This window comes from Micropterus dolomieu, linkage group LG21 (genome assembly GCF_021292245.1).
Source record: "Micropterus dolomieu isolate WLL.071019.BEF.003 ecotype Adirondacks linkage group LG21, ASM2129224v1, whole genome shotgun sequence".
Classification (NCBI taxonomy): Eukaryota; Metazoa; Chordata; class Actinopteri; order Centrarchiformes; family Centrarchidae; genus Micropterus; species Micropterus dolomieu.
The window spans coordinates 15,547,892-15,570,367 of record NC_060170.1 but is presented as its reverse complement, the minus strand read 5'-3'; the positions used below and the strand labels follow the sequence as shown (position 1 = coordinate 15,570,367).

General features: G+C 41.1%; 1 protein-coding gene and 1 long non-coding RNA gene across 7 annotated transcripts in view; one reads left to right on the top strand and one right to left on the bottom strand.

The window, feature by feature from the left end:
* Positions 1 to 22,347, top strand: part of LOC123959730 (rho guanine nucleotide exchange factor 28-like) — a 41,311-nt gene extending 18,964 nt beyond the window's left edge. For 2 of the 6 annotated variants that reach the window (XM_046033972.1, XM_046033977.1), the window contains 30 exons: positions 1,655 to 1,776; positions 1,967 to 2,325; positions 3,111 to 3,285; positions 3,857 to 3,968; positions 4,201 to 4,281; positions 5,195 to 5,237; positions 6,197 to 6,286; positions 6,860 to 6,983; positions 9,046 to 9,190; positions 9,460 to 9,515; positions 12,607 to 12,661; positions 13,297 to 13,390; positions 13,751 to 13,881; positions 14,004 to 14,144; positions 14,589 to 14,839; positions 14,918 to 15,043; positions 15,426 to 15,543; positions 16,026 to 16,280; positions 16,364 to 16,440; positions 16,537 to 16,715; positions 16,878 to 16,975; positions 17,055 to 17,246; positions 18,064 to 18,195; positions 18,347 to 18,480; positions 18,549 to 18,596; positions 18,748 to 18,852; positions 18,986 to 19,150; positions 20,136 to 20,387; positions 20,543 to 20,921; positions 21,283 to 22,347. In XM_046033972.1, coding sequence (XP_045889928.1) covers positions 1,655 to 1,776; positions 1,967 to 2,325; positions 3,111 to 3,285; positions 3,857 to 3,968; positions 4,201 to 4,281; positions 5,195 to 5,237; positions 6,197 to 6,286; positions 6,860 to 6,983; positions 9,046 to 9,190; positions 9,460 to 9,515; positions 12,607 to 12,661; positions 13,297 to 13,390; positions 13,751 to 13,881; positions 14,004 to 14,144; positions 14,589 to 14,839; positions 14,918 to 15,043; positions 15,426 to 15,543; positions 16,026 to 16,280; positions 16,364 to 16,440; positions 16,537 to 16,715; positions 16,878 to 16,975; positions 17,055 to 17,246; positions 18,064 to 18,195; positions 18,347 to 18,480; positions 18,549 to 18,596; positions 18,748 to 18,852; positions 18,986 to 19,150; positions 20,136 to 20,387; positions 20,543 to 20,921; positions 21,283 to 21,473 — 4,430 coding nt within the window. In that variant the 3' untranslated portion in view covers positions 21,474 to 22,347. The remainder of the gene's footprint in view (positions 1 to 1,654; positions 1,777 to 1,966; positions 2,326 to 3,110; positions 3,286 to 3,856; positions 3,969 to 4,200; positions 4,282 to 5,194; positions 5,238 to 6,196; positions 6,287 to 6,859; positions 6,984 to 9,045; positions 9,191 to 9,459; positions 9,516 to 12,606; positions 12,662 to 13,296; positions 13,391 to 13,750; positions 13,882 to 14,003; positions 14,145 to 14,588; positions 14,840 to 14,917; positions 15,044 to 15,425; positions 15,544 to 16,025; positions 16,281 to 16,363; positions 16,441 to 16,536; positions 16,716 to 16,877; positions 16,976 to 17,054; positions 17,247 to 18,063; positions 18,196 to 18,346; positions 18,481 to 18,548; positions 18,597 to 18,747; positions 18,853 to 18,985; positions 19,151 to 20,135; positions 20,388 to 20,542; positions 20,922 to 21,282) is intronic. The other 4 variants (XM_046033973.1, XM_046033974.1, XM_046033975.1 and 1 more) reach the window with 4 other exon arrangements.
* Positions 12,984 to 13,868, bottom strand: LOC123959731. The gene is made up of 3 exons (XR_006822382.1): positions 13,736 to 13,868; positions 13,481 to 13,571; positions 12,984 to 13,377 (listed from the first exon to the last, which is right to left on the bottom strand). It is a non-coding gene; the product is annotated as an uncharacterized LOC123959731 (long non-coding RNA).
* Positions 22,348 to 22,476: the final 129 nt, after the last annotated feature.

Below are 22,476 nucleotides of genomic sequence, written 5' to 3'. Positions count from 1 at the left end.
GTCAGTTCCTCAGAATCAAAGAGCAATGGCTTCTTTGAATAGATTGAATTGACTGTTTTGAACTAATATTCAGCAATCATACAGCGAAAAATTCATAATTGAAGAGACAGAGGCACATTTCTCCACTGATGGCAGATTAATGGCTGTAAAAAAAGAAAAGAAAAAGGAGTAAATTAAAGTAGACCAGAATGCTGGTTAAGGTTTGATTTGTAGTGATTTTGACAGTCTTTCACAAATAAATGTTGCAAGCTGTTTTGACAAAGTTAGAAAGAACATTCAAACAATGTTATGTACGGTAACACCTAGTGGAAACTACCATACATCTGAGACTTCACATACGTTTGAAAACAAAAGGACCAAACTGAGGTTTTGATCATAGAGTGATCACAAACAACCCCAAGTCATTCTTGACTTTGAAAACAGCTGTTAACAAAACAGTCTCACCTTAAGGTCCATTTAGTAGCTGTTTTTGGAGATCACGTCACATGCTCTTCATCAGCAGATGTTGCCCATTTGTAATAGAAATATACATGTTAACATTTCCATTTTTACTGAGGAACTTTTCGTCCATGTTGACTTTACAGTGGAGTTCATTTTTGACCTTTGGAACAGCAGCTGACAAAGAATCACACCTTAAGATCCATTAAGGCCTAGCTGCTGCTGTGGATCTTTCGATCATATCACATGATCCCAAACCTTCATTTTCAGCAGTTATTCCCACCAGTTTATAGCTCTTGTTCACTTCCACTTTGTATTTTGTTTGGGACAGTGCATCATGAGCATTCAGTTTAACTAAAACAAATACTGTACATAGTACACAGACATGCAATAAATACACAGTGGCAATTTTGTGTTAACTTTAATGTTTGTATTCATTCTTAACATTTAGCCTACATTGACATTTACATGTTGAGTTGGAATTGTAGTACATTAGTGTTCATGTTTTAGTGTGAACCCATGTTTTTTTTTCCAATCTGACCTCCACAAATTCATTCAGTGTTTACTTTATTATAGTTCATTACATTGCGCAAATAAGCTTAAACAGTACTTAACTGTGCTGGATATATGGTTTGTTGTGGTGAGCGCTGTGGTTCATAATGTTCAGCCTTTTTGTGTTTGTGTATTTGTGTAGACTGTTTTCTAACCTAAATTACTTTCTAACAAATAGTGTTTTAGAGAAGCTGTGTTTTATACAGAGCAATATCCCAGAGGGAGCTGTGTGTGCTTTCAGAGCAGGAGTGTTTCCCCCTGTTTAATAGCAAAACCAAGTATACTGCTCACAGTGACTCCACTGTATTGAAAGGGTTCCTCTCAATGCTACTGTGTGCTCACCAGGAGTTATTTCCACTCGCACGCTGTATTGAAGGCAGGGTGGGGAAGAAACATGCCTACAGATGCCCACTCACAACTCCATGCACACCCATTCACGTGTGTGTGCAAAGAGCCGCTCAGACAGACACACACACTTACACAGAGACTCTTGGTCCTGAACAATGACATGCAACTGGCCAGGATGTCTATGTCATTTCCCGTGTTTGTGAGAAGTTATTTAGTGTTGCTGTGGAAACCAAATGTAATATTGAAAAATCCTCTCTCTCTCTTTCTCTCTCTCTCTGGCTCCCCCCCTCTCTCTCTGGCTCCCCCCTCTCTGTAGAGAAAAGCCAGTCCATAACGGAGAGCCAGGCCTCGTCCCCGACTCTGGCTGCGGCTGCCAGACTGTCAGCTATGATACATGGCAAAGACAGAGTGTACGCTAACACCATGCTAGTGGACCAGGTGAGTCAAGCTGAAATTTGTGTTTCTTTCTTTGTTGTGTAAGCAAAAAACTATGCTATGTAAATCAACTTAAAAACAGACTTGGCTCATATGATATGATGTAAAATATTCCATTACAGGAGCTACAAATCTGCCTGTGAGAACACTTGTCATTGCCTCATTGTATCATTGTCTCACTTTTCTGTTCCAGGTGGATGACGCTGACATTAAATACCGCACTCCAGGGGAGGAGGAGGTGAGCCATGCGCCCCATGTTGGCAGCCCATGCTGGGACTCTTTCTCCATGGCTCCCGCTGACTCAAGGAACTGCTCTCATAATGGGGAGAGGGGAATCCAAGGCCTCGGCCTAGAGAATCACAGGGAGCCATCCCCTCGGGTCTCTCCCTCCTCTCCCTTTGCTTCCTCCCCGTCTTTTCCTTCCTCCCCGCTGGCTTCCGCCTTCCGTTTGTTCGAGGGAGCACAGAGGCGCCAGATACAGCCGTGTCTGCCAGTTTCTCCTGCTTTGAATCACAGAGGATGCAGCTTGACGGAGGCGAGTCGGGGCCTGAGGTAGGACGCTATTGCTGTTAATTGTTAAATAAAAAAATCAAAGTGTGAACTTTTTACAAGTGGTCAAATTTTTTTTATTTAAAGTGAACACTTTATGCCCATTATGGCCAACTTGATTCCTTGAAAATCAGTGCACTGATTTAGAAACTTGTATAATCTCATTGATAAGAAGCGCAAAAATTCCTGTGACTAACCCATACTCAACCAAGTATCGTCTGTTTGCAAGTGTTTTTTCTTAAATTTATTTTTCAGTGATTGTAGTCAGTGAAGGTGCGGAAAGTGACAGGAAGCCTGGACACAATTGAGCTGTTTGTGTGTTGAAGTTGCTTAACATTCCTTCCAGTTTCCTCAGTACTGCAGGATCTTCTCTGTGAGCACTGAAGCCGTCAAAATGCTACGCAGATTAAAGCCTGATTGTGGCCTGGATTTGGCCATGGTGATTTTTAAGATCAAGGTCGTCAGTACAAGGTCATCATAGACAAAGGATCAGCATAGTGTCTTGTACCGTGCCTGAATTTAGGATTTATATCTGACCCCAGTTCAGTTATGGAGCAGTTGGAGGCATCATGATCATATCAGAGTGGGTTGATTTAAGACTGCTTTATGAACAAATATGAATGTGTTGCTGACAGGAATCTCATCATGTTTATGTCCACAACTGTAGCGTGTGATGCCTAGACATTTAACAGTCTTTTTGGTTGTTCCTAGCTTAATGTAATCACATACGTAGCAACGGTAGCACCTCTGAATTTTGTGTGTGCATCTGTGTGTGTGTGTGTAAATAGTCCTAGTCTGGAGTGTGACAGTGGAGAAGATGACATACTGGGACATTCCTACCCCTGCTCATCTTTGAAGAAGCAGTCCATCCTGCGATCCAGCTCAGGAGAGGAGAGGGACTCTTTCGACACGTCACCAGACTTTAACCACATGCACTTTGACCGCGCGCACAAATCCACCAAGGTGCACCCTCATTAGACATGTTGTTGACAATGTTTTCCTCCATGCAGGTGACAGGAGATAGAATGCCTGCAAAACCTCCCCTCCTGGTTCCTCTCACTTCTTTATTCTAAACAATAAATTAAAACACTCTTTATAACCATCTTGCCCTCTAGACAAGATATTTAAAGGTTTTTGATTATTCGTACTGACTACCTACTTCTTTAAATTCATGAAATAGCTTGTGAGGCAATCAGCAACAGTTTGACTATGAACTTCAGCTGACAGATGAGCAGTTTACCTGTGTCTGTTCTCACTGTGGCATGATGTGCTGAATGGATCTGAGGTATCGTTCTTTGATTCAATTATCAATTAATTATAAATCAATTGCAGCAGGATTTATAGGAAAAGGCTTTACAAGCACAATAAAACATTAAGATATCATACAGTAAAATAACAGCCCGCCTCACAGACAGTCCTCGGCTAACATGCTCAGACTATCAACAGCTCAATAATGTGAATGAAAGGTCATATACATCAACTTCTGCTTTCTGCTCTGCCTGATCTGTTCCTTCTGATCTGCTCTCTCGCCCAGAACCCAGAGGAAGCCGAGGTTCGCCTGCGCTCCTATTCCTACTCCTCCCCAAAGTTGAAGCCATCACGGCCGCTGCTAAACCGAGAAGCAACCATCACTGACCTGGCAGAAGGTGAGTGAACTTTCACCCCTTGGCCGCGTGACCTCTCTGCTCCCAGGAGCCAGCTGAATGGACACATGTGCCACGTGTCACAGGGGGAAGACCAGACAGGTGTCACAAATCAGCTGAGCCTCTATAAAGTGTGTTTATTGTCAGCTCTGCTTTGATACAGCTTCACTACTCATGTGTGTGAGTACATACAGTATGAGTGCGCAGAGTTAAGGCCATGCTTTGTCCCGTGTAGATGGTGCGTTCAACAGCAGCAGTCGTTCACTACTTCAAGCTTTATCTCTCTCTAAATCCCTCTCTCTTCTCAACCAAGTTAGTAAGTACAAGAACAGCATCAAACAGCAATTTGGCTGCCCGGTGAAAACATTTCAGTGTGTATTCTTGCTTTTTCTGGTGAACCATTTGATAAACTGGTGATTATCAAGAGCTGCACAATTAAAAGGCATACCTGCTATATTTAAATTTTTCATGAGCCAATGTTATTTAAAAGTTAATTTTTTACAAAAAAGGACTGTAGTACAGTGATTGAAACAGTCTGGATTGAACCAAACCACTTTGCTACATGTTTTGCTGTAAAATTATTCCCCTGGATATTTTGATTATGCAGTTTTGCAAAACAATGTTGTTTCTCATTGTGGCCCAAATTGTGCAGCCCCTATATCTGTGGTAAGATTCTGTTTTTGGTGGTAAGTGGGGCACTCATAATGTGCAATGCACAAACCACCGTCTCAGAGAAGAACACATATTCATTATTATTCTGAATTGCTGGGAGAGCAAGAACAGACTTTCTCCAAAGCTTGACATCAAGACTTTTTTCCCTCGTAATAAAACAATAGTCATCCAAACTCCACTCATTTATATAATGACTGACAAGTAGAGGTCTGAATCTTTTAAGACTATGCGTTTTTAATATCCTGAGGCTTTGGAAAAATTCTTTCTACCTAATGCTTATAGATCATCTGAAGGAGGGGTTGTTTCTACTCTGAGGGCTCTGTTTTGCTTTCCATCTGGGTACATATTTTGTTTCCCTCTTGGTTTTGGTTTTCTGTCTTTGGTGTCATCTGGTTTTCAAGGCAAACTCTATTACTTTGTTCTTTGTTTGGGTGTCTTGTATTTGCTAAATTCTGATTGGGGGTTGTGGTTTTTAATGACCTCAATAACGTCTTCAATTTTAATGACATGCATTTCTGGCTTACTCGTTTGTCTGTCCTTGTTTCTCTACCTTACAGAGCAGAGAGTATTCAGCCTGACTGAGACTCCCAGAGAAAAGAGGTAAAACCAGTCATTTCATGAGCTCAGGAGCAAAACACTTAACTGTGCTCAGCATCTATTGCTCACATGTTCCTCCCTTTTTAGGTGTCAGTGTTGACCAGCGGTTAGAGATTGGCTTAGAAGGGCCTGCATACATGTATTTGTGCATTTGCATATGTACCTTCAGTATTAAAACTGTGGCTGGGGTCTGACTGGGCAGGATGTGACATACTTCCTGTTTCAAGGCCAGAATATGCTCTGATTGCAACCTCAAAATAAACCTAAGTAAACAGCAAAACTCATGGGCTTTCATGGACTCCAGACCACAGGAACATCTAGATAATTCCTAGACCTCATCAATAATACAGATTTTTTTTTGTATGTACATATTGTAGAATGCATTTTCAATATAGATTTTAACACTCACATACTCAATTAACATTTGCTTTACAATCCCACCATGTGACACATTTTGCTTAAGTGTATTTCATCTCACTGCCTCATAAATGTATCATGCGCTAATACATTTTGTTTGCTAATAACCATGCATTGCTAACAGAGGAAACATTTTAGCACATCACATTAGGCAATTATATTAGCATTGTAGATTATTAGATTTCTGTATTACACTAGATTGTATTAATACTACAATATTCACCAACCTGATCAGACTCACCAACCATTTTTGTCTCTTGCAATATCAGTATCCATCCAATGTTAACAAATTGTGGATGTTGCCTCGGCCTTATGCATTGGCAAATATGTTATATGTTTTACTAAAACAGTATGTAGCACAAAACTCCATTTGACTATCCACATTAAAACCTGAAGTCATCTTTCTTTTCCATAATCACTTTATTAAGCCCAGAAATTATATGTGTGGACTCCAATCTTAGATGCCACACACATTATTAACATTTTGAGTCTCCTGATGATCCAAAACATGACAACCTAGCCTGAGGTGTGTTATATCCATGCAGGGTTTTGGGTTTCCGTAAGCGGGCCCAGTCAGCAGAGGAGGAGAGCAGCGCATCACTCCAACATCTCACCCTCACAGAGTTCCTCAAAGAGTATGTTTTCACCAAAATGGCCTCATAGCCATGCATGTATGGCTTAACTCATTCTAACCCCACCATAAAACCATTCCCCAACTGATCCATTAACCACATTGACTCTTTGAAGCTGTACTTTTTATGTCAGGTCACAGTGTAGGTTTGATGTGATATTGCATGCTTCATAGGTGGAATAGATTCTGTGACTGTTGCCTTTCACATAGACTATCTAAACTTAACTCACATAAGTTGCTGTCAATAGTTGACACATTATTAATTGCATCTTGCCAAAGTCATACTATAAATAGCATCCACTAGAGTCCATAGTGAATTCCAAGCATGCCAGGCATGTTGTTAAGAGTAATAGTCTGTAGACCAGGGGTCCTGGAAGACTGTGAGGACATTCTTTCATTCCAGCATGACACCAATGTACCTGATTATTAAACGGTTCTTAGTATATTGAAAGACTAAAATAATAATTGGTTTTATGAAGAGTGTGCATGTTGGGCTTGAAAGCTGCAGTCTTCCACAGGCCAAAATGATGGGAGAAGTTGTGAATGACTGCTGACTGAAACTTTCACACTTAAACAGGATTGAGGATGAGGAGTGGGATAAATACATAGTCCCATCTAAGGTTGAGTCAGAGAAGTACAAAGTCAGCCGGACCTTCAGCTTCCTCAAGAGCAGGATGTCCAGCACTCGCAACAAGACCAAGGTAAGTCTACACAGTGGACTACACCACAGTGGAAAATATGATGCCTGCTGGCTAAGATTTCACCTACATGTGTTTAAAACATGACTGAGAAATCCCCATAGTTGAATGTATATACAGTATATATATATATATATATATACAGTACTGTGCAAAAGTTTAAGGTAGGTGTGGAAAAATGCTGTAAAGTCTATTTCAAAAATAGACATGTTAATAGATTATATTTATCAATTAACCAAATACAAAGTGAGTAAACGGAAAAAACAATATTTGGTGTGACCACCCTTTGCCTTCAAAGCAGCATCACTTCTTCTAGGTGCACATGCTCAAAGTCAGGGATTTTGTAGGCATATCATCAGGTGTATGATTAAACAATTATACCAAACAGGTGCTAATGATCACCAATTCAGTATGTAGGTTGAAACACAGTCATTAACTGAAACAGAATCAGCTGTGTAGGAGGATTACAACTGGGTGAGAACAGCCAAACTCAGCCAACAAGGCGAGGTTTACTGTCAAAAGTCATCCACCATGGTAAGACTGAGCACAGAAACAAGACACAAGGTAGTTACACTGCGTCAGCAAGGTCTCTCCCAGGCAGAAATTTCAGGGCTGACAGGGGATTCCAGATGTGCTGTCTAAACTCTTTTGAAGAAGAGAGAATCAGAAACTGGGAACGTTGAGGACCGTAGATGGAGTGGTCGGCCAAGGAAACTATTTTGTTCGCCGAAAGGCTGGAGAGTGGTACTAGAAAGAGTGTCTGCAGGCAACAGTGAAGCACGGTGGAGGTTTCTTGCAAGTTTGGGGCTGCATTTCTGCAAACAGAGTTGGGGATTTGGTCAGAATAAATGGCCCCATCAGTGATGAGAAGTTCAGGCAGATACTTGTTCATCATGCAGTACCATCAGGGAGCCATTTGATTGGCCCCAAATTTGTTCTGCTGTATGACTGTATAAACATTATGCAGTATAACTACCATCAAACATACAGAGAAAGTAATTAAGAACTATCTTCACTGTAAAGAAGAACAAGGAGTCCTAGAAGTGATTTTATGGCCCCCACAGAATCCTGATCTTGACATCATCAGGCTGTCTAAATCCACAGAAGGACTGTGGGTAGTTGTCCAAGATGTTTGGGCCAACCTGCTTGCAGAGTTCCTTCGAGAACTATGTGTATGTGTACCTAGAAGAACTGATGCTGTTTTAAAGGCAAAGGGTGGTCACACCAAATTTTGATTTGATTTAGAGTTTTCTTCTGTCACTTACTTTGCATTTTGTTAATTTATAAACATAATATATTAACATGTCTATTTTTGAAGGCATTCATACTTTATAGCACTTTTCCATACCTGCCTAAAACTCTTGCACAATACTGTATATAAAAACAAGGTCAGAGGCCTCCCAATGTAGTGCAGTAAAAGGATTACCACCTCTCAGACAGGCCAGGTCAGAATTCTTGTGCTGGGGAGCCATTGTCTGTGCACAGTGCCTTTATTTGGTGAGGGAGAAAATTCCCTCTTCTCAGGTCTTAGCAACAGGACACAGTGAACGTATCCTCTTACATAACGGGTAGACCCCTTCACACAGCGTGAGGAACCAAAACACATTCCATAGTATACTCTCAAATCTTATAAACACGTTTGCATGTGTTCAAGAACATGTTTCCATGTATATACAGAGACACGATGCACATGAACAGAAAAAACAAACATGCACTCTTAGACTTCCTTGTAAAGTTTGCTAAGAAAATAAACATTGCACTGTCACACACATACACAGAAGAATCCCCCTAATGTCCCCCTAAGGATAAAGCACCACAACAGCAGCCAGTCTCCATGGACCTTAACAAAGTAAACAGTAACGCTCGCTCAGAGGCCTCTTTATCTCAACTAACTCCACTTTCGCAGGTGTGTTTCAGCAAGAACATGACCGCTATATGCCTCTTTCTGTTTGTGGCTCAGAGTCATGTTTTTTCTACTTTGGTGGTTTACATGATATTGTGGCCTTAACTTCAGTAAATGTCAGCAGAATGAGTACATTTAAAATATTTATGACTTGCATTTCAGGTGAGGGGCAAAGAGGTGAAAGAGGGAAAGGAGAAGTCAGGAGCCACTAATGGACACCAGTTTGTTCCTGTGTCTCCATCTGGTCCCGCTCTCTGTGTGGCCTGTGATAAGTCTGTTTCTGGGAAGGAGCTGTTGCAGTGCTCCAGTAAGTACTAAACTGTCAGTACTGTTGTTGCTTTATGTCGGCGGTGGCTGAACTGTTTGGGTTAGTGTAAATCTCTTTGCACGTGCTGCATTGATGGTTTTGTTTACCAGAAGACATGAAGTCAGTTTTCTTCCTCCTACAAAGACAACATTGATCGTGAGGAGCAGGGCAGTTTGACAGCCATCTGGACACTGAATCCAGAGATGTGGTAATTTTGTTTATTGTCATTTTACTGATGAAGTTAACTGGGATTTCATCTGCCTTTGTAGACTGTTTCCTGAACGTCCATAAAAACTGCAGAGAGTCTGTTGCAGCCTGTGGAAAGGTAACCACCAACACACCTCATTTGATCTCAAAACCAACACGGAAGAATAATGAATGATTTCAAAATAACAATTTCACTCTAAATTTAGACTTTATCAACATTAAAAAACAGCTGTTGGTGACGGACAATGCATATTTGGGACTACTTTTTCTTTGATGATGTTTTTACCTTATTGTCATAACAACCCAGGTACAAATAATGTGATGTCATTTATTGTCAACAATCATACTTGGGCTTCTTTTTCAATCTTGCATGACTTCATGAGTCTTTTTCACCAATAAAGGTAAACACTACCACATTTGCACACATAGGTCAGTTTATTTGTCAAAGTTAACATTACTCAGCTAGTGACTACAGGTGAATAATGTCTTCTTTGGCTCTGGAGGAGATTTACGAAGTCTGAGGAAATAACTTTTATGATGTCATCTCGGTTAACTCAGCTTGAGCTTGGATACTACAAATTTGCACCAAAAAGGGTCTAACAAAAAGATACAATAGATGGCATTATAGAAAATGCAGGATCTAGCATTATTGGAGCTCGACCTATACTGACCCATGGGCACCGCAGGAGGTGCAACAGGCAGTGCATTCAAATTTGAACATGTTTGTTAAAAATGCCTTTTGAAAATCCTCTAAATATTTGGAAGCGCAATACTCCATCTCTGGAATACACTTGCTCAAAAGACTCATAGACGTATATTGTATTGTGAATTAAAGGTGCCCTGTGGAGTGTTCTTGTACAAGTTATGTTTACATTCAGAGATTCTCACTAAAACGCGTTTTGTCTGTCTTTGAGATCTAACAAATATGTTTAGTTCATTTCCTTTATCATAAAACATTTGATTAGCCATATTTTAAATCATGCTTTGTTTACAGATATGTTTACAAGCGTGCAGTCTTCTTTTTTACTGCGTTTGTTGGTATATTTCTAAGTTTCTTGGCACGTTACCGCCACTAATTGTCAAGCAGCAGAATAGTGTCGAAGTATAATACAAGCCACACAGGCATGCATTATTGTGCGCATACATGATGCAAACAGAACAGGTGCCCACTCCAAGAAACATTGCTCCATAGCGCTACTAGTGGTCAAAAATTCCACAGGTTGCCTTTAAGTATACAAATTACACTTTTTGAACTGAATAAAAAAAGTATGTGCACTGAAACCTTCGGGAGTAAAAGGCCAATACTTCAATACATGTGTTCAACAAACATAAACATGTAGAAAGCGAAATTTTAATCTGTTCTGTTCACAGTCCCTCGATGTGTTTTACACAAGCACAGCATGCTAGCCAAGCTAATAGCTAATTGTTACAAACAAGGTAAAACGAAAGCTGTCTGTCTGTAGTCCAACTGTGTTGCTTAGTTTGCCGTGTACCTTAAAATTTGGCACATTCTTGTAAACAAACCAGACAAACCAGCCGCTCTTCTCTCTTCCAGGTAACATTACCTGTAGGCAGTGAATAACAGCAGCAGGAGGAGGACAGGAGGAAGGACTGATGCTGACTTCTGAGTTTTTTTATTCTTTCTAAACTTAACTCAGTATTTTGATGTCAGGAATATAATTTATTTTATTTAGATTTGTTTCCATTAAGATATTTTTGAGTTTATATAGTGACTTGACTGTTGCTGGTCTAGAAACTACATTTAGTTATATTTAAAGAGGTCAAATTATGATTTTTGGCTTTTTCCTTCTCCTTTATTGAGTTATTTTGAGTTACTTTTTTGAGCATGTAATAGGTTTGCAAAGTGAAAATGCCCAAAGTCCACACCAAAGGGAGTTCCCATCTCCCACAGCAAACACTGCTCTGAACTGCTTTTGAACAACTTGTTTGTAGTCAATCTTTTTATTCCGCTTTCTTGTGAAGTCACAAGAAAGAACGCGTCATAATGCTCGCCAAGCGTCTGGTCCAACACGCCCTAAAAAACACCAGTAGAAAAACACACAGTTACAAGACATCCGCCTGCTGCCTCTCCTCTCCCTTCCAAACACTAGCTACCCTCCAGGCAGTCAATGGACATAAAGTTGTTACTGTGATGTAGAGACAGAGCTTAGTTAAAACTTTATGGATGAAAGATAAAATGTTTAATAACTCACCACTCTGAAACTGTTGCTCCAGTACATGTTGCTAATTTGGTAAACAGCTGAACCGAAGCCCTGTTTACCAGCTTTTCAGGATCCGCCCTACTCTGCTTCTGATTGGCTAGTAGTCCTTAACTAGAAACTGCGCATGTGCGACTCCCAACAAAGATCTTGTAGAAGTGAGATGCATCACTCCACAGCTAATACACACAGGGTAAAAACAGGAGCTGCAGCAATGTGCAGTGTGACAAAAAATATGTTGTTTTTTTGAAAATGAAGTCATGTAAACCTGTTCTGATTCTGGTGGTAAAGTGATGAACCTGAAAATGAGCATACACTTTAAAATATTTAATTCTAATCCTGTTCTGAAGTTAAAGACAACCAGGCATCTAATATGCACACTTCAGTATTGTACGTGTGTTTATCACAAATCATGTTGTCATCGCAGTATTGAACAATGTTATCGCACATTGCAGGTTTCCATCATGTTGTGCAGGCCTATTCTGAATCCAGTAAGTTCATATATGATCTCTCTGGGTTGTCAAAACCTTTCTCGGAAAGTGGTAGAAATCTGTAATTGTCAACCGACCATGTCTTGTGTGATGCATGTTGGGTGGCAGCAACATCCCCATTTCAAATCTAGCTTTTGTTGCCCTCTGTTTCTCCATGTGTTTCCTGTCACACTCTGCTGTGCTGTCTGATAAAGGCAAAATGCCAAAAAAGGAATAAATCTGTCACTGAAATAGAGGCAGCTTGAGAGGAAGTGGGAACAATGAGAAGAGTAAATTCCAACACTTACTGACAAAGGAACTCCTGGAATGTGTTGAACATGACAAACTGATGACGTTTAACAAGAGCATCTGGGTGGGTGCGCGGCTCTCTTTACTTTTTTGAGGGATAAATTGACTCCAGTATTGACTCCAGTATTTGCTGTCAAAACAACTTGATATTTAAAGCACAAACAATATGATTTTCAGCTGTTGATGTTAATATAATTTTCTTTTTCCCCAGAAGCAGGAGAGGAATGCAGTGCTGACGAAAAGCAAGACCTTGTCTCTCCCACAGAGTGAGTCAGAAATTACAGCATGCGCCCCCATGCCATGGTATCCTCCCTTGTTCATAGATTAATCCAGTTTTTTACCTGTCCTCCCTTGCTTCTCCTGTAGTATATTAAGAAAGCCTTTGCCCCTCCGCCCCCCCCACACACACACACACACATACGCACACTCGCACACACACACACCACTCTCCCCTCTTCCCTGTTGTTCTTTCCCTGGTAAAGTTAAAATTTAATCTGTCGCAGTGGGGGATCTTACCTGGATTGTGTTTATGTGTGTGTTTGTGAGAGCAGACAGAGGTTAAGTGTTTCTTTTGCATTGACAGGATCATTTTATTTCTTAATGTGATTGTGCTCTGTGTCTTCACTGACAAAGGTGTCAAGGTCAAAACAAAATCTGCTTCAATTACTACAACATATTGTCACAACTGCAGGCTGCATGCTCAGTTGAACAATGAAAGATAACTAATGCACACTCCCTCACAGCTTTATAATCCAGTTAGTATTACATTCAGTGGCTACATAGATATATACAAAGCATCTGAACAGAAAGCAGACATTTGAAGTGTCTATTTGTAGAATGGAAAAGCCTCCAAGGTGTGAATGATGCCTCATCCTGCTCAATGTCCCGATCTGTTTTTCAGACTCTGCGAAAGACAACTCTCCAGCCTCCATTTTCTCCTCTTCCTCTTCACTTCCCACAATGACCAAAAGCCTCTCCATCTCTATAGACAGCAGGTAGGGTGGCAGTGTTACCACTATACTTTACTGTATATTAACTAATATATCAGAATGATGTTGATATTGTTATATGACTTAAATTTTTACCATAGAATGGGTGGGGTAGGCCACTTTGCATTGACTGATTTAATAATTCTGGATCTCAGTGAGCTTTTGCATCTGTAAATTCAGAGGGAAACTGCACATTGCCACAAAATATCAGCCAAATGCAACTTCTGTCACCAAATACTGGAATCAGTTAAATAAAATAGCAAATAAAAGCAAATAAAACCTTAGCTGTCGATCACACGCCCTCATGCAAACACTCACTTAGTCAAAGCTCCATGTTCAGAATTAACTTACTTTGTTTCTGTACAGACGGCTGAGTGATGCAGCAGGGGTGGACAGTGAGTGCAGTGCAACAGCTTGCACCAACAGCTCATTGTCTGATGAGGGAACACCGGTCACAGCGACTCCCCTGTCATCTGAGCCGCCAATCTGCACACAGGGTGAGAAAGACAAGCTTGCATCATAACTTGCCACACCTATACACACACATAATATTGAAAATAACTGGAGAGTGGATTGTGGTTTGGAAGAAAGACATTGTTCATTATATATGTTCCTGCAGATGGTGTTGACGCTTCTCTGCTGAGCGACCTATCAGCTGACCTGCTGGGACTTGAGGTGGAGTCATGGAGTCTGGCGGTCAGTCCGGAGTTTTGCAGGCAGCTTGACAGGCGCACTATTAAACGACAGGATGTTATTTATGGTGGGACAATTCTTCTTAATACACTAATTTATATAAGCATTATGCATTATGGAAACTGTATCTGTATTTGTAAAGCAGGTTTACTGGTTGAGTCAAACTTCAGTGGGAGACACTTTTTCAGTAGTCAAGCTAGCTAACTGGCAGAGATAGTGCCTTGAAACTTGACTTGGACTTCATCTAAATGACTTAAAACATACTGTGCACACTGCCAAGTTGGAGGCCCACAAAACATTGTTGAAATTAGTTACAGAAGCAGGTATGTAGTCACTTTGCGGTTCCACTGGGCTTCTGCCAAACCTTTGTTTCCCAGAGTAATCCAATTGTCCACGGAGGTTTATTTCAATCAATTAAATTATTTCAGCCACTGAGAATCCTTCGCCCAACTCAGCGTCTCACCTCACATTCATTTCATTTTCCATAATCTACTATGACTGCCCCATATAGAGCTGATGCAGACAGAGCTGCACCACATCCAAACCCTGACAGTCATGTCAGAGGTGTTCAGGAGAGGCATGGTAGAGGAGCTGCAGCTAGACTGGGACTGTGTGGCCCGGATCTTCCCCTGCTTGGACCCCCTGCTGCTTTTTCACCGAAACCTCTTTGGAGCGCTGCAGGAACGCAGACAGGCTTCAGCCCAATCTGACAACCCCCAAAATTACCTCATCCATCAGATTGGAGATGTATTGCTTCAGCAGGTTGGTGAAGATGGATTAATGCACATAAACCCACACAGATACATGTCTTTAGTCAATGTTTCATGGCATCTTTCTCAGTTCTCAGATGAAAATGCTGAGAAGATGAAGCAGGTGTACGGAGAGTTCTGCAGCCATCACACTGAGGCCGTCAATGTCTTCAAAGATCTACAGCAACAAAACAAAAAACTCCAAAACTTTGTCAAAGTAAGCACCTGCTTCCAGACCTCTTGTGCTTTTTACGGCTTTTCTTAATCGCTTTGGCACAATTGTCGAATGACTATTAAACTTTGTCAAACTATATAACTATTTATATGAACATTAGGTCAGTTGTTCACATGATGATTCATAATTGCTTTGGCACAAAATACACTGAGAAAGCCTTGCATATCAAAATACTTTGCATTTGTTTGCTATTGAATCATCATTTCTCTCAAATGCAATTAGACACATGTTCATTATGTAAATCCCTACATGCTAAAAAAGAGACCAACAATCACAATAACCTTTCACACATAAGTAAGGGTTTTACTGTAAAATGTCTTGAATGAGCAGGTACTCATTTTGGTGTTAACCTCTCTGCTCACAGCAACAGAGCAACAACTCTCTGGTCAGACGGCGAGAGGTGCCAGAATTCATCCTGCTGGTCACTCAGCGCATCACCAAGTACCCAGTGCTGCTGGAGAGGATATTACTGTACACTCAGGGTATGCCACCTCTACGATACGATGTCCTGTATAGCAAAACACTGGTCTAAATTTTGTAACTTGATTCAGATATGTGCTGCAACATCCCATGTTTCAGGCCAGACTATTACATGAAAAGCATCATCAAAGTGTCATACTAAGTCAAATATTTTTTGCATTGTGAGAGAATATTATCAATTTGGCTTTCTTCTTCTTTAGTGCTATATGGTGTTGCTGTTTTAAAATTCCCTGCTTGAGAATGATGTTTGCTTTTTAAAACTTATGTCAATTAGCAGTCAATGGATAGAGAAAGTGTCTATAAAATTGCTATGTAGGCAGAGCACTGACTTCTGCTAAACACTTCTGCTTTATGTAGAATATATATAAAAAGAGTCTAAATGTCTGAACTTAAAGTAGAATGCTGTCTACTTGAGAAACAGTGTTTTGTACAGGGCAAAAAATTATTTTATTGTGATCTCTCTGTTACCTTTCTCACCCGACAGAGAGAAGTCAGGAACACTCTGACGTGTCAAGTGCCCTGGCTCAGATCCGCGACATCATCGCTGCAGTGGACCTGACTGTAAACAAGTATGAGAAGTTTCAGGAGCTGCAGGAAGTGCTGGCCAGGCTGGAGAATAAGAACTTTGCCAAGCTAAAGAATGGCAAGGTGTTTCGCAAGCAGGACCTGCATAGCAAACACAGGGATCTGCAGCACAAAGGTCTGGTCTACTGGAAGACTGCCACGGGACGTCTAAAGGGTGTGTAAGATAATCTGTGCCACAAGATCTTTTGAGTTCAACAGAAACCCAATCTACATGTATTTCTACCCATCCATTTTCAGATACTTTGGCTCTCCTGCTCACAGACGTTCTGGTATTCCTACAAGAGAAAGATCAGCGCTTCATATTTGCTGCTGTGGTAAGTATCGACCTGAAATCAGAGACATCTTTGTCCAGCTATCTGTCCATTTATCTCTGTCCTTTAACCCTTCATGGGTTTTATCTGCTTTTTCAGGACCAGAAGCCTCCTGTAATCCCTCTGCAGAAGCTCATTGTTAGAGAAGTAGCTAATGAGGAGAGAGGGATGTTCCTTATCTCCGCCTCCTCAGTGGGACCAGAGATGTATGAAGTTCACACCACCACCAGAGACGAGAGGAATGCGTGGATGAGACACATACGACAAGCTGTAGAGAGGTGTGTGTGTGTTTGTGTGTGAGAATGTGTGTCAAGTCAAGTCTAAGTGTCCCTGCAGGTATGCATATGTTTTGGCTTCTCCCTGGAATCTGTGTGCATGTGTGTGTGTCTGGTTAATGTGTGTAAGTTACTCATTATCTAACCTACTGGTCTAACTGGCAGTTGTCCTGAAGAAGAGGAGGAGGAGGAGCGAAGTGCTGAGACAGAGGAGGCCAGGAGAGCTGCAGAAGTGAGAGTTCAGAAGATCACCAAGTTCCAAGGTCAGCAAAGACTTCATAATGTTCTCTGATAGAACCATAAACAACAAGAAATCCTAATCTTAGTGTTTGTTTTGTGTAGAGACACTGTTGGGTCAGGACCAGCGAATCTGCACCAGTCTAGAGGAGAAGTTACAGCTCTATGCTGAGCTCACAGATTTAACCCTCCGATCACCAGAACCTGTACCACATCGCCATCTGCTGGTACAACCAGACACCGACAGTGAGACACCACGACAGGCCTCCTTGCTGCTCACAGCTGCACTCAGAGAAGGTAAAAAAAATTTAAAAACTGGGTGGACTAAAGGGTGTGGGCTGCATGATGATATCAGTTTTGACAAAAATGTTTCACAAGGTTAATCTTAAACAAACTTACTCAGTTTCTTAAAGCTCTTTGTAGATAGCCATAGTACAACACTGGTATTTAACTTTTTTTGTTGCACTTATTGACCTTTTTCACAGCAGACATTTTGACATGTCATGGCAGGACAGCTATAATTAGAAACATTAAGAATGGCTGCATCCCCTTAAGTTTAGCCATTTCTAGGTCCTTGTTTATGTGAATGAATACTGGCTGCGTATGGCTTCCCGGGACACTTAAATTGAATGATCCAATCATTCATTTTATTGCTTAATTTTATTAGGCTTTTCAGTCAAGTCAAAATGTCTGCTATAAAAAGTATTTCGTGGCTGGACCACTCGCACCTTTATCATTCTTATCTGTAGTTGATGAGAGTGGAGACATCATATAATTCCTTAGCTCAGCCCAATTTCAACCTGAACTCTAAACAGTAAAAATAAGAGAGAACTCCTGTGAGGACTTTTAATCAATTGAGATGCAGTTTTTCAAATACATTTCTTTTAATCAGACTGGTGTATTAGACTGACAAACTTTTTTAAAATTTAAATTGAATTACTCTGCAAATATCAATATGAAAAATACCATAGGAAACAACATAAGTGCAAGTGCAAGTGAATGATTTAATAAAAGTGATTGGGTATGCTGCAGGTTTGTATTATTGTCTTGTTTGGAAAACAAACTTGTTCACAGAATAATCCTGAGTTTTGAATGATATTTGCTTCTTCTGCAGCAGAGAACCTGATCACCATTCTACAGGCTCGTGATTGCCTGTCTGTGCAAAGTCAGAGCTCTCCTGTCCGAGCACCAGAGGGCTGCAGCTACAACAGCCACGGCAGCAGCATCCAGGAGTCTCCCTCCGAACGTGAGTCACAGATATACACTGTAATTCTGAATGTCAATGTTTGTCCTTTAGTTAAATTTGCTTCCCACATACTACATGACCTTTACTGATGCGGGTGAGCCACATTGCCGGTAGGGACATTTACTTTGGTCTTTCCTCCTTGTTGATACAGCGGATTATCTGAGCACGCTCAGTGTGAGCTCCACCTCTCTTGCATCAGACAGCGAGCTGACGGGGCTGGACAGCGCGTTGTGGAGCTCTGCTGTCGAGCTGAGAAGAGGAGACACCAAAGGGACACTGTTAAAGGTTAGGAATGTTTGTGGATAAAACAAATATGCATTACTGTTCCCCTGTAATAACACAGTTTTCTGTAGGTGGCAGAGAGCGTCCAGAGTCTGACTCAGCTTCTTTATAGTTTGCAGGTGAGAAAAGATCTTTCAGTATCTGAATTGATTCAGATTCAATAAGCAAAATACTGATTCATCAAAAACTATCCCGACTCTAAATGACAGCGGTTAAGTTATACAGGTAGTAACTGGAGTGTGATCAGGTGTCTCCTCATTGTGTTGGCAGGCTGCCGTAACCCTCCAAGACAGCTGCCATGAAGTCCAGAAACTCCTTCTCCAGGAAGGAGAAAGACCTCAGCTCCGAACCCTCACTTCCCTCCAAAACAGTCTGGTACCAGTCAAAAATTTTATTTTGCTACTGACTTTGTAACATGGATCAATGTTTTGAGAAAGTTAGACTAGAATTCAGTTGCCTCTTGTTGAAATACACAATAAAGATTAAACCAGTTTCTGTTGTAACTCAGGAGCAGGAGAAGCAGAGAAGTATGGATAAGAAGAAAGAGGAAGTGGAAAAGAAGCGTTCAGAGAAGAAGAAAGAAGAGGTGGATGAGGTGCGGAAACGCCACGTGAAGCTGAAGCAAGAGCAGCAACGCTGGGACAAAGAGTGTCTGACCAGAGAGAAACAACAGGTATGCAGCATGCTGATGTTCTGCTGTCAAAGTAAATAGTGAAAAACACATGAATAGAAATATACAGATAAGAAGTAGATTTCAGCAAAATAAAAAAATGAAGGCTGTCACATATCAACAAACCTATGATTTCACCTGCCCCTGATCAGATACTTAGATACGAGCAGATATCAAAAGTTGCCAACTATAAAGAAGCTGAGTCAGACTCTGGACGCTCTCACAATTATTTTGTGGTGAGATGTTGTAACTTCTTTTTTCCTTTGACCGAGTTTCTGCCTGTACGTAAAGCCAACTGGTTTTCTAAACCTTTGCAACACATATACTCTCACATAGCATGTGGTAGCAGTGCATTCAAATTGGCTGAACTGGAGTCTCATACTCAAACACACTCACTGTGGCAGTGTGGCGTAACAATACAGCCGTATACTGCATAAACACAACCGTGCATCTCCCCACAGAACAGTTCTTGGCCCTAGCCATCAATCCCTTCCATTGATACATTTTGTGAAGTACATAAGTTATTGGTGTTTTGTTTAGCACTATGCATTATTTATTGATATTTCCATAAGCAAAAACAATCTAACCACTAAGTATAGTTTTAAAGAGTTTTCTATCATGCAGAGAAGAAGGTATTTGGCTAATAAGTAAGTGAGACGCAGTGGAAGACAGCAGCCTCCAACATCTTACACTTTTGTCTCACAATTCTGATGTTTACAACTGTACCGATTTGCACTTTATCACCACACTTTGCTATCAAACTCAATGCATGGTGATTTTATTACTTGTGCAGATGAGAACAGTTGTTACATTATTTTAGGGTGCATTGATCCCTTTACAATTTCAAATCCAACACTCAGTATGTTTGTAAAGTGTTGCGAGGACATACTGTATCTGAACTTGTTAATCCCAATCACAGTACTGGTAGTGTAGAAACTCTGTCAGAACAGGAAGAAATAATACGTGGCTGAACTCTCTGTGTTTCCAGAGTGAGCAGGAGAGCATGCTGGAGCAGCGAGAGCAGCAGTGCCTCCTGGAGGCCGAGCGTCTGCGCTGTGAGCGTGAGGAGCTGGCAGCTCAGCTGCTGGAGTATCAGCAAAATCTGGACCGACTGAGGGAGGGCCAGAGGATTGTGGAGAGGGAGAAGGAGAAGATTGAAGCCCAGCAGAGGCTATTGCAGAGCTGGAGACACAACCGCCAGAGCAGCCTGCCTGTTACGATACCATTGGATAGATACAAGGTAAGAAAGGGAGTGGGAAGGAGAGACAGGAAGGTGACAGAAAGTACAATAATGAAGAAAAAGAGGAGGTGTGTTGTGAAAAGTTTTTTAAATTAAAACATTGGACACTACTAAGAAATGTCCCTCTGCTTTCCGTGGTTGTTTCAATGTCCCAGGTGGCCGACCACAGCCGCTCTGGCAGCCTGGATGGTAACTGCTCTGTGTACGAGAACGAGGCGGCTTTACTTGCTTCCCTCCAACAGAACCACCTCCACCAGCCCACCAACAACAACCAGCACCAGAATCTGCTCTCTGTCCCAAGAAAGAACCATGACGGCCCTCTGCACAGCTCCAGCTACACCGCGAACCTTGGCCTCAGTGCCAGCCTCTACAACAGCCTCAACACCCTGCTGAGCCAGGCACACAGCAAACAGCCTCCGGATGGTCTGCCATACCCAAACTACAGTGACAGCCACGGCTGCCCCCGGCCTGTAAATGACTCCATCCACCCCTTAAGCAGCAGGGTCACTTCACAGCCATTAATGACCAACAACAGTAAGTGTACTCATATTCCATTCCATGTATATAATTCTGGAAAGCAAACAAACACATTCAGTCATTTGCAAGTGAGGCTTCACAGTACTTTTTCAACCCAGTTTATGTGACAGTAGAACCTAGCTCATGAAACAGACAGTAAACTGAATTGTGCTATAGTGAATGTGTTTTAGAATAGTGGTATATTGTGGAGGCGGACATGCATCAGTAAGGTATAGTGAGAATATTGGACACATTGATTGTACAAAGTTTTCAGAGAATTCAATGAAACATTTGATTCTACAATGTGCATACAGGGAAAAATAAGTACCTCCCTCCAAAACAGTCTTTTTCTTAAGCATTTCTGTTGTTCTCCTTCTAGCAGACTTCAGCCTGCCATTGGACAGGCGAACCCTGGGTCCCTGGAGTTCAGAGGTCACAGGTCACAGACTTTATGAGGATGACTACTCCTCGTCTCCCTCTCTTACCCCCCTCCTTACCCCGCAGGCTTACCTCTCTCTTGAAGGACAGAATGGGGAGGAAGCAGGCGAGGAGAACGTTGTTTATCTCTGAGAATCCTCATAGAGAGACCTGCAATGCAAGCTGTCTTACATATAACTGGACCCACAATAATATATCTGTTGCTTATATGTGTTTGTGTATGTGCGCCTTTGCATCCATCTCAATGTGATGGATTATGTTCATTTTTAAAAAACTGAATATGTAAATAAGGGAATAGTTGCAGGGAGGAAGTATACATAGATATATGTGGCGGCCATTAATCATTCTCTTCCTGCGTGAAGAAACCATTGTGCCTTTTTGCAAACAAATTCTTTGCAAATCAGCTTTTATACTTGTACTCCCTGTGTTTTTACTCCTACTATGGTTCTTTTTAGTATCCGTTGCACTTGTCTGATGGCAGAGGTACCTTTGTGCCCCGAACACTGGGACCGAAACTACCAGGACATCTGGACTGAAGTATGGCTGTTATTTTCCCATATGCACTTATAAGAAAATATTTGAGAGCCAAGTTAGCCCTTCCCCAAACTATGTATAAAGTGCTATTATTTCTCCATGTGATCTTTAATAATATTTATAAGGGATTGTGAGCATCTAAAAGTATACTGACATTATTGTATAAATATTAAATATGTGTATAGTTTTATGGAAAGGCTACCTATGCACACTGTGTTGGATGAGGAACTATTCCTGTCATTTTTTTTCTCACTTAAGTGCCAAAGATTTTGTCTGATACTGTAGGTGATTTCTGTAAAGAATAGCTGTTTGATGTTCATCTGCTTTTCTGATAATTTATTGTGTGTACATTGCTTCATGCAATGTCAACATTAACATTTTGTTTGATATGTGTTCTCTTGTAATCTCTGTAATCAGAGCTGTGATGTGTCATATTAATATTGTGATGTACATAAAACTATTGTGGAAAACATCTGTGTTTCAGTCTGACATTTACACTCCACTCATGAGTTCCACGGAAATGTTATTATGCAATACTCTCACAGTATTTGTGGGCGGGCTGCAATTAATCATTGACTCATGAGACTTTTGGTTAGTGTGT